This window comes from Brassica napus, chromosome C5 (genome assembly GCF_020379485.1).
Source record: "Brassica napus cultivar Da-Ae chromosome C5, Da-Ae, whole genome shotgun sequence".
In the NCBI taxonomy this organism is placed as follows: Eukaryota; Viridiplantae; Streptophyta; class Magnoliopsida; order Brassicales; family Brassicaceae; genus Brassica; species Brassica napus.
The window spans coordinates 44,285,882-44,299,588 of record NC_063448.1 but is presented as its reverse complement, the minus strand read 5'-3'; the positions used below and the strand labels follow the sequence as shown (position 1 = coordinate 44,299,588).

The 13,707-nt window shown below is 37.7% G+C and overlaps 3 protein-coding genes across 3 annotated transcripts; 1 reads left to right on the top strand and 2 right to left on the bottom strand.

The window, feature by feature from the left end:
* Positions 1–2,733: 2,733 nt before the first annotated feature.
* Positions 2,734–4,814, bottom strand: LOC125587289. Its single transcript, XM_048757524.1, has 5 exons — positions 4,377–4,814; positions 4,155–4,266; positions 3,769–3,995; positions 3,244–3,570; positions 2,734–3,186 (listed from the first exon to the last, which is right to left on the bottom strand). Exons 1-5 carry the CDS (start codon positions 4,812–4,814, stop codon positions 2,734–2,736), a joined length of 1,557 nt encoding a protein of 518 aa, XP_048613481.1.
* Positions 4,815–6,454: 1,640 nt separating this feature from the next.
* Positions 6,455–7,831, top strand: LOC111204139 (uncharacterized protein At1g43920, Chloroplastic-like). The gene is made up of 2 exons (XM_022698343.2): positions 6,455–7,434; positions 7,544–7,831. Exons 1-2 carry the CDS (start codon positions 7,180–7,182, stop codon positions 7,829–7,831), a joined length of 543 nt encoding a protein of 180 aa, XP_022554064.1. The 5' UTR covers positions 6,455–7,179.
* A 395-nt stretch (positions 7,832–8,226) lies between these two features.
* On the bottom strand, positions 8,227–11,118 carry LOC111203878. The gene is made up of 4 exons (XM_048757523.1): positions 10,630–11,118; positions 9,454–10,542; positions 8,410–9,378; positions 8,227–8,334 (listed from the first exon to the last, which is right to left on the bottom strand). Exons 1-4 carry the CDS (start codon positions 11,116–11,118, stop codon positions 8,227–8,229), a joined length of 2,655 nt encoding a protein of 884 aa, XP_048613480.1.
* Between the last annotated feature and the right edge of the window lie 2,589 nt (positions 11,119–13,707).

Genomic DNA, 13,707 nt, shown 5'->3' with positions numbered 1-13,707 from the left:
GTCAATCTCCTTGATCTTCAAGATAAATCCAAGTTGTTGGAATGGATGGAGAATAACAAGTTACATGGGTCCATACGTAATTTTGTTTGGGATCCAAAATCTAAAACGTGGAAACCAAAATTTTAAATTTTCAGATCAATTTATTCTTCATTGTTTTTATTGTTTTTTCAGTTATATTTTAATTTTTATTGTATTTTTTTAAATATTCAGTTCTCAATCAACAATAAAGTCATTTTTATAATTATTATGTTCCAGGTTAATTATTAATGACGTCAAAAACACACGGATCTCCTCATAATACATTATAAATGATGTAGATTACATATACATTATTTTCGTCATTTGTGGTTTCTTCATTGCACCACATTAAAAAATATATTATAAGTTGTTTATCAATAATGAGCCACCATTCAAACGTGTTTGATTGAAAATCATATATTTTCAATATCGATTTCCTTCTTTTAATTGTTAAATCATTGATTGATATGAACATTAATTATGAATAGTAATTGCATTTTTGTGTGTGAATTAAATATGATGCGTGACACACAATTCTAAATATGTTGTAACCATATAACACACAAGAAAAAAAGAACACATATAGAAAGAACGTGTTCATATTTAATTCACCATATGTATCGCATTAATGATTACCAATTAATAATTAATTAACAACATCACGTAACATATATTCTTCACATTTAATTCTCATGATAAATAGTATGAAGAATCATTAATCGTGAATTAATGCGACGCATTAATATGGTAACAATTAAGGTAGTGCAATAATTGGTAATCATATATTATCACGTGTATGCAAGATCAACGCTGTTATATATATCTTTTACATTTTATTGCTTACTACATTTTAAAGTTGTTTTTTCTTAAAAGCTTAATATCATGTCGCTTATTACAAAAAACGAAGCAAAGGATCTACGTAAGCTGTGGAAGGAAGATGATGAAGAAAATATTGAAGCTATTAAAGAAGTACGTTTTTGGTCATCATGCCAGGATCTACGTAAGCTGTTTTGTGTCCTATAGCTTTCACATAGTATCACAAGTCCACAAAACGTATGGAATGCTACTTGGGAAATACTATCACAAGATATATTACGCAACCAAAGAAAAAGTAGGGGTAATCCAAGTAAGCTCACGTTTTTAACAATAAAAATAAAAATAATATATTATGATTGGAATTTGAATTCAATGTTTTTGTTTTTTCAGATTTGACTTTATCAGAAGATCAAATTAAGAGTTTAAGCTTGGAGGAGATTGAATTAATCATGCGTATGAACGGAAGCTCATTGTCATCGTTTAAGTTTTGAAACGTGTTAGCAATAGTATACTCTTCTATTGGTAAAGCGGTGGCTTTTGAAAGATTTTTTATTAATGGGAATTTTTTGTTTTATTTTTGATTAATTCGGTTATTGTCATGATATAAATCAATAATAAAGGTTTTTTTCGTACTATTGTTAACGAGCTTTCTATTATCGTGCATATATTCAGTAGTTTAATAATGGTATTTTTCCAATGATCTGTTAAATAACTAAGTCTATAATCTGGAAATATATTAGAATAATGAGAAAAGTATTAAGAAGGAATATAAAAAGTTAATTGGAATATAAATCAAAAGTGATTTAACCTATTATGCGTTAAATATTCTAATATATATTGATCAAACATGCGGAAAAGTGAAGTTCGCAGGTGACATTATTATATTTAGATTGCATGTCACGCCAATATATTCCTATAGTTAGGGATCATGACAGATTACATTCATTAAGTCTTTAATGTTCATATAATAAAAGGAAATAAATTAAAAATTAAGAATATCATATTATTCTTACGTGAATCACGTGAAACACAACTCAATAAATACTTCACATTTGTTTAAAAAAAAATAACGACTCTTAGTCACATAATTATCTTACAACATTAATACTCATCTTAATAAATGCACCTCTCAATAAACTCTTTCATTATATGTGCACGTAAGTATCTTCTACATTTGATACTCATAACATTTACATTGACGAAGAAGTCACTATATATATCTCATTAAATATGAAAATAATAAAGGAAGGAAATCATTATTGAGAATATATTATATATTGAATAAAAGGAATGAAATTATTATTGAATTAACTAAATGAACCACATTAATTGACTCAAACTCTAATATATATATATATATGACATACGACAGGTTAGTGCAATGCATATATTCTAAACTTCCTCACGAAACATCATCACAAAGAGAAACTCTTCTTTTGTTTTTGTGAATGACATTGATTCAGCTAATGAAAAACAAAAAGTCAAAGTGCAGATTCTTGTACTTTGGAAGGCAAACAAAAACGCTGCCGGAATTTTCCTTGAAATGGTTTTGGTCGATGAAGAGGTTAGTTCGTCATCCACAAGTTTGTTGGACATTCAAGGGGAAGCTTACCGTTTATTAGATCTTCATAACCATTGCCTTTGAACGTGATCATACTAGGTTTTATCTTGAACTGCTTGAAATCGTGAATTCAAAAACTTAACACCCAAACGTCAATGAAGGCAATCCGGTTGGACCAGAATGGGGTGGGATTTCGCATCGACCTTTTAATGAGGACGTTTATATACGCAGCGACATGCTACACAAAGAATATTAACAAGTCAGCCGTAATCAAATATATAAGTCAGCCGTAGTCAAATATATAACTCAGCTGTAATAGAATATATAACTCAGCCGTACTAAAGACTTATATTATCAAACACCCATCCATATTCCTTTTCCGGCCACGGTCTTTCATGGATGAGTATGCTGTAGAAGTCACTCTCATGATCAGCTGAGAGGACTGCTGGTTTATCTACTGGTGCTGGTGGTTTGGGTGGAGTTTCCTTAATGTGTTGCATCAGTTTTTCGAATAGCACCGGATCAACAGGTGCTAGAGAGTCATATATTGCTGATGAAGGCTTAACATTCTTCCTCATGCACGTCGTTCCATCGTCTCCAATGTACGAAAAAACTGGTGGTGAAGAAACTGCCGTCAATGAAAACCCTTTTGGAGATAAATGAACATGTTTCTCCCGATATTCCTTTACTACGGCAGATCTAACCACTTTCTGGTTCTCGACATCAGACTCTGGCGAAAATTTGTTCTCTTCCGCAAGAACTTCGTCGTTCGTCACAGCACATTCAGTGTCCTCTCCAGCATGTTTTTTCTTCTTTAACTCATCATGTTTTTGCTTCTTTAGCTCGGCCAGTTTTTGCTTCTTTAACTCAGCCTCTTTTGTCTTAGCGTCATCCTTCTCCTTCCTCTTCAACGCAGCCTCTGCCTGCACTGCTTTTTTCTTATCAGCGACATCCTCATCCTTTACAGTACGCCTGCCCCTGCAGCCGCGTCCATAGGCTGGAACCTTAGCATCCTTATCATCCTTAGTAGCCTTTGAAGGAGAAACATATACGAAATTAAGATCAGTAGCTTTAGCGACACTACCAAACTCCTCAGCCAAATTCCTTTTCACCCATGTATCCTTATCAAACTCCTCAGCCAAAGTCCTTTTCACCCATGTATCCTTATAAAACTCCTTGGCCAAATTTTTTTTTCATCTCTGTATCCTTATCAAGCTCCTTGGCCAAATTCTTTTTCGGTCCCCTAACCTTACCAGGAGTCTCGACGACTAACGCTGGACTATTGATAGACTTCTGCTGCGGTGATGGCAACGATAAAGATTCTTCTTCGCCGCCGTTTGAGAGGTTATCATAGTTTTTATTTTCCCTAGAACTTTCAGACGCTCCTCCACTAAAGCTTTCACCATGTCATCAATGGTCTTCTGGTCCGTCAATGGTCTGTTCCGTTCTAACTCGTAAGCGTCAAACCATGAGTCAATCTGATCAAATTTTCTGGAAATATTCTCCAGAGTACTCACAATGGTCGCCAGAGTCGCTTTGTTCTCCAAATCTTTGCTACCTTCCTCCTCGCTAGAACCCTTTTCCGTTGCAGCAACTTTACCTTCAATGTTGTTCACTTCATTATGTGTCTTAAATTTTTTCTACTTCTTAGTGGGTGGTTCAGCTTCTGACGAAACTCCACCCTTCATTTTCTTCTTCTTCTCATTTCCCTTCCCCTGTGCATTCCCCTGCACTTCCCAAAAACCTTTCACAAATATACCTTCATGTATGTATGTTATCAAGCTAACGAGTTGTGGGTCGTCAGGTTCACCCGACCATTTAGGAAACATCTCTTCAGTTGAGTCTTTCAAAACCATTATCCTCACACGCACCTGCAACACCAGGTTATAATTAAACTCAGCCACCAAAATAATACATAACTCAACCATCAAATATAATAAATCAGCCATCAAAAAACTAAAAACTCAGCGTTAAACCTTACCTCGCCATGCTCTTTGATTTCGGCAGCCAACAAGTTATCAAAACTTGCACGTGTACGCTTTCCACCCCATTGCAAAAGCATAACGTCTTCATTATTCACCACTCTCCCAAAATTCTCACCGAAGCAGGCGATGGATTCATACGCCCAAATCAATAACGCGACGGTCATGCCGCTTATTGTGTATGACCCTCCTTCTGGAACCAATGTTTTAATATAGTCAATGAGAACTTCGTATGCAGTCTGACCCCATGGATACGACCCCATGGCTTCATCGTCGAATACCGTTATTGCACTTTCAAAAAGTATCCTTGAATTGTGATGCAAACAATAGACTCCCATGGCTTGAAGAAGTAGCAGACCCAACCACTTACGCTTTTCAAAACTCCAAAGCGGACAGAACGCTAATGCTTCCTTCAGTTCATCTAACTTGGGTCCCATCCCAAGCGGTACCTTCAACTCCTCCCAAAACTCTTTGTTCAGGTTCAAAACTTTCTGTTGGCAATGGACCTGTGCTTAACCTAGTGATCTCACCAAACTCGAGCAAGCTAAACCTGATAGTCTCATCAACCACAAGACACCATATCTCTTTCCTATGTACTCGCATCTGTCTACATAGTAGATAGTGTACGGTAACCATATGCTTTCGCGTCCAGCTAGCCTAGCAACTACTCCAATGGGAGAGTTCACCAGTTCTTACCACACATCAAGTCCTATTGTTTCTCTAATGTGGTGGAAATTTCCTAGACGGAAATTGTGATTAGTATCTTTATTTTCTAGGTTAGAAGACCCTTCAGGGTAAAGTTTTAGAGGGTACTCCCCTGATTTAACTTCAGCAACATCCATCTGATCATATAACCCAACAATAAATCAGCCGCAAGATAACAATAACACAGCCATAACATAACAATAACTCAACAAAATAAAAAATAACTCAGCCACAACATAACAATAACTCAGCCATAACATAACAATTCCTCAGTCACGGTATAGCGATAACTCAGCCATAACATAACAATTACTCAGTCATAACATAACCTAACTCAGTCGCAACAAAACCCTAACTCAGACGCAACAAAACCCTCAACCATATCACAACCGCAACATAACCCTATCTCAGTCGCAACAAAATATATAACTCAGATGAAATATAATATATAACTGACCCACAAACTCAACCAAAACACAATATATAACGTCGCGACATCCTAGCGGAAAAGACGAACTCGTAGATAAGAATGCGGCGAAGACGATTTCGTACAAACGATTGAAGACGACGATTTTGGGGAAGACGATATCGGAAAAGACACAGTATCAACGACAGAGAGTTAGTTCGAGGAAGACGAAGTAAACACAATGTCGACGAGGATTTCAGAGAGTGGGAGAAAGCTTGCGGTTCCTTCTTCGAGACGCCGACAATGTTCTTCGTTCCTTTTTTAACCCCTATGTAGTTGTGGAGAAGGAGACGGTTTGATTTCTATTTTGCTTATGTGGATTTTTAATTACTGACGTGGATTTAGTGTTTAAAAATAATTTCAATTAAAAAAACTAACCAAATGCCTTTGTTGTCATTTATTATGTGTATTCAAACATTCTAGTAATTTTTAAAAAATATATAACACTCTAGTAATAAACCAACTTTTCTATAACATTCAAGTAATTTTCTTTAATAATAATAATAATAATATGTTTGGTAAAATATTCTGTTTATAGCTAATTGCTCTTGATCTGCATAATGTGATTTTTAGAGAGGAATGACCTACCGGTCCAAAGCTGAAATGGAATTGGTTAGAGCATGATTATTAGGGTTTCTTTAGGGTGAGATTCTTATATTCTGCCAAAAATCCCATTTTAAAAAGCTTGGAATAATCGTGCTCCTAGGTGACTAAGACTGAATCTCTTCTGCTTTTTAGTTTTGTTTTTGTTTTAGTGTTTCGTTTTGTGAATATATTATTATTTATCCCTGTCTTTTGTCTACATGGCATGATCACGTTAGATAATATTCCGTTATACAGATTTTAAAACCCTCTGTGTGATTTTATACTCTATATTCATCTCAGTTTAAGTTTTTATCGTTTTGTTATGCCCCCCACACAAACAATATATCTACAAATGAGATATAGAAAGATTTAGATTATTATATGCAGTGATCTAGATAATTCTAAATAATATTAATAAATATTGGGAAATCGGCCAAAAAAACGCTGAATTTTGCGAGAATTGCCAAAAGAAACCTGGACATATGGGCTAGCCAATAAAATCCTGAACTTTTGTTGACTTTTCGGGTTTATTAAGAAACTTACGATTGACTGACCAGATAAACACACCGTTAACCGAGTTAACTGTTAATTAAGCGGACGTTAATTTTGGGTGTTAAAGTATACGACGTCGTTTCATCACTTTGTCTGATTAAAGACAAACGACGTCGTTTATATAGCTGTGTTATTAAAAATATGTGTTTCCTACGGCTCGAACTCGTGTACTCGGGTTTAATGGTAGGGGTTTTTGCCACTGAGCTAGTGGACTTTGCAATGGATATACGAACACAATTTCTTTTATTCTTCGAATCCGAGTTAAAGACAAATTAATGAAACGACGCGTTTTACATTAACTTTTTTATTAAAAAGATGGGGTTCCATCGACTCGAACTCGTGCACTCGGGTTTAATGGTAGGGGTTTTTGCCACTGAGCTAGTGGACTTTACAATGGATATACGAACACAGTTTCTTTTATTCTCTTTGAATCCGAGTTAAATGAATCAAAAAGAAACGACAACGTTTTCTCCTCCGATTGGTATAAACCCTAAATGGGCGAAATCATAAATCCAGTTCGCGATTCAAGCTCGATTCTCTTCGATCTCATCCTTAAGAATCTCGATTCTCATCTCTCCTTCTTCGAGTATCGCATGATGAGTTCGGGTTGTGAGGATTCGTCTGTGAATGCGATGGGAATTCGTGGTATCCCGGAGCAATGCGGTTGTGGTCGAAGAACTGGGATATACACATCAAAAACGAAGGTCAATCCAGGAAGAACTTTCTTTAGATGCCCAAAGTTTCAAAATGTAAGTGTTTAATTTGATTGAGTTTAAGAAAAGAACATAAGATTCAATGGCTAGGTAGTCAGTGAGAAATTGTTTGAATATAAAGATTGTGTTCATGATTTGTGTCTAGGACCACTTGTATAAATGGGTAGATGAAGCTGTCTACGAAGAGGTTCAAGATGCATTGCCAAAAGTTGAATGCTTTGCATCAGATGTTATGAAAATTAAAATGGAGATCGAAAGCATGAAAACCGTGGAGGAAGACTTGAAAGAAGATGTCAGGAAGGCGAGCAATGAACTTAAGAAGCTGAATGTGATCATGAAAGTGGGTTTTTCGGTGGTTTGTTTAGGCGTTGTGATATGTCTTGTGTTGATCATGTTTGACAAAGCAGATGGGTTGTCTATGAATAGCTACTAGGAGACTGTTTATGTAAGGCTATGTTTATGTAAGAATCATGGTTCATGTAAGGCTATGTTTTAAGACAATGTTTCAGTAATGTTTATGTTTTACTTCTTGATTGTTTATAGAAGGACAAATGCACCAATGAACAGACCATCAAGATAAACAACATGATGAAAACACAAAGATAATAACCAAGACTATCTTCATTGAGAGTTTCAAATTAAAACAGCTGGAAGAGAAGAAAGAAAAAGGTAGTTCTTGTTCCAAAAGCATTCAGACAGAGACACCATCATAAACAACAGACAACGAAAGCATTCAGACAGAGACCATCATAAACAACACACAAGCATCTAAAAAAACCATCTTCCCCACGATGCTGTCTGTGATGCTTCAGCTTGTGAGGATTGACCTTATGAAGATTGAGGAACTTCCCATGGTGATGCTTGAGCTTGTGAGGATTGATTTTGTGAGGTTTGAGCTTCTGAGGATTGAGCTTGTGACTCGCCAAAGTGTAGTCCCTGCAACATATAAATGAATTGTTAGACACATTACCGAGAGCTAAAAAACAATGAGATAGAAACTAAGACCCTAACCTGATATTTCCTTGGTTTGCCTCTTAGTTTCTTAGGTAGGCTCTCAACAAAAGCCTTCCGACATGTATTCTTGTAGTGCCCTTCTTCTTTGCAATTAGAGCAAGTCATTACCCTGTTCGCACGACTCAGCTTGGTAGTAGACACTGTCTCATTGGTTCCCTTCTTTCGATCATGGTTTTTAGGCCTACCAGGCTTGCCATTTCGATTAGGTGGTGGAATCACACCTAATCTATTGGTCCGAGGCCACTCTATCATCCCATTTACAGGTCTGATCCCAAAACTGTAGGTTTCACGCCACTTAGAGGTTGTGTAGAAAGGAGCAACAAATTCAGAGAGTTTTCTTCCCACACCAAGGATGACCTTAGCAGCATGGATGCATGGAATACCATTCATTTGCCAGCTTCGACATGCACAAGTCTCATTCTCCAAATTCACCACATATAACTGGTCTCTATCTTCCACCTCAGTCTCTGGCCCAATTGCCCAACGCAGACTACATTCTTTTGACTTCTTCTCAACCCTGTCTAACTCTTTATGCGTCTTCGGGGTGAACCTAGTCTTCCTGTCCTTAGCCATCTTAGACCTATTGTAGTTCCTAGTCATACATTGGCGCCTTATCTCCTCTAACATGTCTAGCAGAGGTTTCTTCCTAGGCTCCCTGATGGTCTTATTGAAGGACTCACACAAGTTGTTCAGATTATCATTGCAGTAGGAACCTATCTTGAAGAAAGCTCTAGACCAAGTCTCTGGCTTTGTCTTTATCAGAGATGCATGTGCGCCAAGATCATAGTTCTTAAGCTCGTCCATGTTGTAGTTGAACATACCAGGAGTGTAGCTCCTTGCAATGAACCAGAAGAACCTCTGTAACCTTAGATCTTTTCCACCTTTCCTCCAGTTCTCGTAGATATGGCGACAACACTGTCTATGCTCAGCTTCTGGAAGGAGGGTATGAACTGCTTTTACTAATCCCTACAAGATCAGAAAAAAAAAAATCAGAAACAAGAATCAAACATTCATTGAGTATCATGAAAGCAAAGTGTTTACCTTTTGTTTGTCAGACATTATAACAAAGCCGTTCCCATTTTCCAATCCCAAATCCAAGGCCAAACGCTTCACAAACCAATCCCAGTTTGTATCATTCTCTATCTCCACTACAGGCCAAGCAATAGGGACAATCCTATTGTCTCCAACTCTTCCAACCGCAGCCAACAACTGTCCCTTGATGTCCCATTTCAAAAAGGCTCCATCTAAGCCAATAACAGGCCTACAAGTCTTCTTCCATGCTTCCTTTTGTGCTTGGAAACACATGTAGAGTCTGTAGAACCGCTGCTTGCTTCCAACCGTGGCTCCTGGTATGGTCTCAATTTCCATGGTTGATCCAGGATTGCTCCTCAATATCTCTGCTTGGTAATCCCAGATTTTATCAAAATGCTCCTCATGGGTCTTCCTCCTTTCTTTCATCACCTTCGTCTTGGCCTTAATGCATGAGTTTTCTAAAACTTCCATCTTATACTCCCTCAATATCTCAGCCTTTATCTCCTTTGCCGTGAGCTTAGGATTCAGCCGTAACCTCTCAGCAAATAGACTTGCAATTGCTGACCTCTTAAGTATCTTCGAATACCCTGTCCTCTCACACTTATGGTCATTGACATATGTCTTTACCATCAACTTCTGTTTCCTCCTATCATACGAACAGTAGACCATCCATGGACAAGGAGCCTCATCATCTCTCATCTCAGCGGCACATTTTGCACCCATCTTCAAGCTACTGGATATGTAGTACTTGATGTTGTATCTGGTTTTCAGGGTATACCTCAGACAAGCATGTTTGAAGTCCTCAGCATTTGAAAATGTCTTGCCTAGCTGAAGGAGCTCCTCTGGATCAGTGTCTTCTCTGTAAGCTTGCGCAGGTCTCATCTCCTCTTCATTCTCATCATCTGATGACAAATGATCAGGGATTTTATCATCATCCCATGCATCATCATCGCCTTCGTCTTCATCAACCTCACAGTCATCATTTTTTGCTTTATCACCAAAATAAAGACTCAAATCTGTACAACCAACTTCCTCAATGCCAGCAATACCGTTCTCATCTTCCCTACCATCATCACCTATATCCCCAAATTCCTCAATCTGGAGAAATTCTTCTCTGTCATCACCATCATCACCTAGACTCCTCTCTCAGTTTACCTTCTGCTTCTTCGATTATCTAGGAGACACAGGCGACCCGCCAGATGAAGTTCCCCGCCTTGTCTTCTTCGCAACTGTTGATGCCAACATCTCAGTCTCTGGCCATTCTTCTCTGTCATCACCAGAAGGAGCCACATTTACCTTCTGCTTCTTCGAAACTCTAGGAGACAGAGTTGAACCACGCCTCGTGGCCTTCACCGAAGATGATGCAGGCGACCCATATGAAGTTCCCCTCCTCGTGGTCTTCTCCGGAGATGACGCAGGCGACCCATATGAAGTTCCCCTCCTAGTCTTCGACGCCTTCGACACCTTCGACACCTCTGTAGATGCCAGCATCGATATCCCTTCAACACTTTTATGAATCCTCGATCTCTCCAGCGATGGCAAACTCACAGAAGCATCGCGTTCTCCACCCTTCTTCGACTCTTGAACTGCTTCGTCACTCCCGTAATCGAAATTCCTCATCGCTCCGAAAATCATTACCTCCCTTCCATTCCTTGTGAACTTCGTCTTTACCATCTCTACAAGAGAAATCCCCAAATCGATTTGAGAAATTAGGGTTACGTTCAAACACGGGTTTCATTTTGTTTGATTGCAATCAAACACATCTTTTGATCAATAAAAATAAACATGTGTGATAACCTTCCGAAAAGTCCACTAGCTCAGTGGCAATACCCCCTTACGACCACGAGTGCACGGGTTCGAGTCCAGGCAACAACAATTTTAATTAAGCAAAACGACGTCGTCTTGAGATTTTGTGTTAAACAAAACAACTGAATGAAACGACGTAGTTTCACTAAACAGCAGTAATTAACGGTGAGTTAACACTGTTTTAACTGTCGGTTAACGGTGTGTTAATTTGGTTAGTCAACCGTAAGTTTGTGAATTAACTAAAAAAGTCAACAAAAGATCAGGGTTTTATTGGTCAGGTTCGAGTACAAGTTTTTTTTGGCAATTCCCGCAAAGTTCAGTGTTTTTTTGGCCGATTTCTCAATAAATATTGTATATTTATTAAACCAAGGTATTTAAATATTCATGTTTATCTAATTTAAGAAAACATTTATTTAGTATATAAAGCTATATAACATAATATTTAACTATTCGTATGAGAGTTAATAATATTTAACTATTCGTATGAGATGTCCGACTGTGGATGCGTGTTCATTTCCCGGGCGAGAGGTACAATTTGATGACTACGAACATAGCGGAATCAATGAACAGAGCATTGTCTAATGCTAGAGGTCTTAACATTGTTCGATTATTAGAATTGATACGGGTTATGATGACCAGATGGTTTGCTGAACGGAGAGAGGATGCCAGATCGCAGCCAACCACTCTTACGCGTGGTGTGGAGAAACTACTATATGTAAGTCAGTCGTAACTGTAAACATAAGTCAGCCATTATAGTTCTTAAGTCAGCCTTTATAGTTCTTAAGTCAGTTTTATATGTAATAAGTCAATCGTTTCACATTTATTTTATTTTTCTTAATAGGGTCGTGTAACTGCCGCCAGGGATTTGACGGTACAAAGGATTGATGATCATCACACTGAAGTTAAATATGGATCTTCTGGCGAGTATTTGAATATTGTTAATTTGGTAGAGCGAAAGTGCACATGTTGGCATTTTGAACGCGAAAAATTACCATGTGTACACGCAATCGCAGCCGCGGAGTACATGAATGTTTGTCGTATATCCCTGTGCAGTCCTTACTATAACAACGCTTATTTGGTGAGCGAATACGCTGAATCGGTCATGTCGTTGACTCAATGCAACCTGTTCCAGAAATCATGGCTAACCAAGCGTGCTTGCCCCCGTCTATTCGTCAACAACTAGGAAGACCTAAGAAAAATAGGATGAAATCTGCTTTGGAGGTTGCACTTGTAAACAAACGTCCTAGGAAAGAACACACATGTTCTCGATGTAGACAGAGTGGACATAATGCGAAAATTTGTCCGATGTAAGCAAGTGTTGTAGGGATTTTCATGTTTTTGTATTACAGCTGAGTTTTTGGTTTTCATGTTCTTCTATTACGGCTGAGTTTTGGATTTTCATATTCTTCTATTACGGCTGGGTTTTGGATTTTCATGTTTTTGTATTATGGCTGGGTTTTGTTTTCAAGTTTTTGAATTACGGCTGGGTTTTGGATTTTCATTTTTTTAAATTACTGCTGAGTTTTTGGATTGTCATGTCTTCGTATTAGTTTCAGACGTATTTTTACACGCCAAAACAATGGCGGCATAATTAGCCAGTTACATCTGAGGAAATGGCGAAAACATCGAAAAACGAAATGTCTGTACTTAATAGTCCCTACATAACTTAATAGCCCCTATGTAATTATTGATATCTTGAAATACGAAACGTCTGAGTTATTATAATAAACGGCTGATTTATTGATGTCTTGAAATATGAAACGTCTGAGTTATTATAATAAACGGCTGATTTATTGAATGAAATACATTACGGCTGAGTTATGGAATTACTTTCCGCCCAAAATAAGACACGTCGCGATATGAAAACCGTTTTGCTGATGATAAATAAGGAACAATTACATGTTCAACTCTCTATTGTTTTTCACAATTTCTCTCTCTCTCTAAATCAATTTCACCCATCTGAGAGTAAATGGAATATTTTCCGATTCTTGAAATTCCTGAAGAAATTCAGGCGTTGGTGGCTGAACGTGTGGCCAGTAACTCCTTCCAAGATCTCTATGGCCTTAGAGCATCGTGCAAGTTGATGAAGGTGTTAGCAAATCGGCGTAGTGTATGCTATTTTTACGTTAAGTCTGAATTCGGAGATGTCTTTGTTCATGCCACTTATCAGTGACTTAATATCCTCAACCTCTTCCACCAAACACTCATCCCCCCATTTGAATAAATTTCTCTGTTTTCACCAATATAACCAGATCTAAGTATTACGTTACAGAACATGCGAAATAAGAACCAAAACGAACCTTGTTATATCCTTTAGCGCAGCAATAGTACAATCTTCCTAAATTTGTAGCGCTTCCAGATGTAAAACTTTTAGAGGGTTCACCACACCAACATTGTATCGGCGTTCTTCTTTCCGCGTTCAAACGTTGTCTGTAAGAATTTCCTGAAACGCAGGAT

Coding starts and splice junctions, on each gene's coding strand:
- LOC125587289 (XM_048757524.1), bottom strand. CDS start 4,814: ATGGGACCCAAGTTAGATGAACTGAAGGAAGCATTAGCGTTCTGTCCG. Junction 4,267..4,376: donor AAATCAAAGAGCATGGCGAG/GTAAGGTTTAAC, acceptor CTGGTGTTGCAG/GTGCGTGTGAGGATAATGGT. Junction 3,571..3,768: donor TAGTGGAGGAGCGTCTGAAA/GTTCTAGGGAAA, acceptor AATTTGGCCAAG/GAGTTTTATAAGGATACATG.
- LOC111204139 (XM_022698343.2), top strand. CDS start 7,180: ATGGGCGAAATCATAAATCCAGTTCGCGATTCAAGCTCGATTCTCTTC. Junction 7,435..7,543: donor GATGCCCAAAGTTTCAAAAT/GTAAGTGTTTAA, acceptor ATTTGTGTCTAG/GACCACTTGTATAAATGGGT.
- LOC111203878 (XM_048757523.1), bottom strand. CDS start 11,118: ATGGTAAAGACGAAGTTCACAAGGAATGGAAGGGAGGTAATGATTTTC. Junction 9,379..9,453: donor TAATGTCTGACAAACAAAAG/GTAAACACTTTG, acceptor CTGATCTTGTAG/GGATTAGTAAAAGCAGTTCA. Junction 8,335..8,409: donor GCAAACCAAGGAAATATCAG/GTTAGGGTCTTA, acceptor TATATGTTGCAG/GGACTACACTTTGGCGAGTC.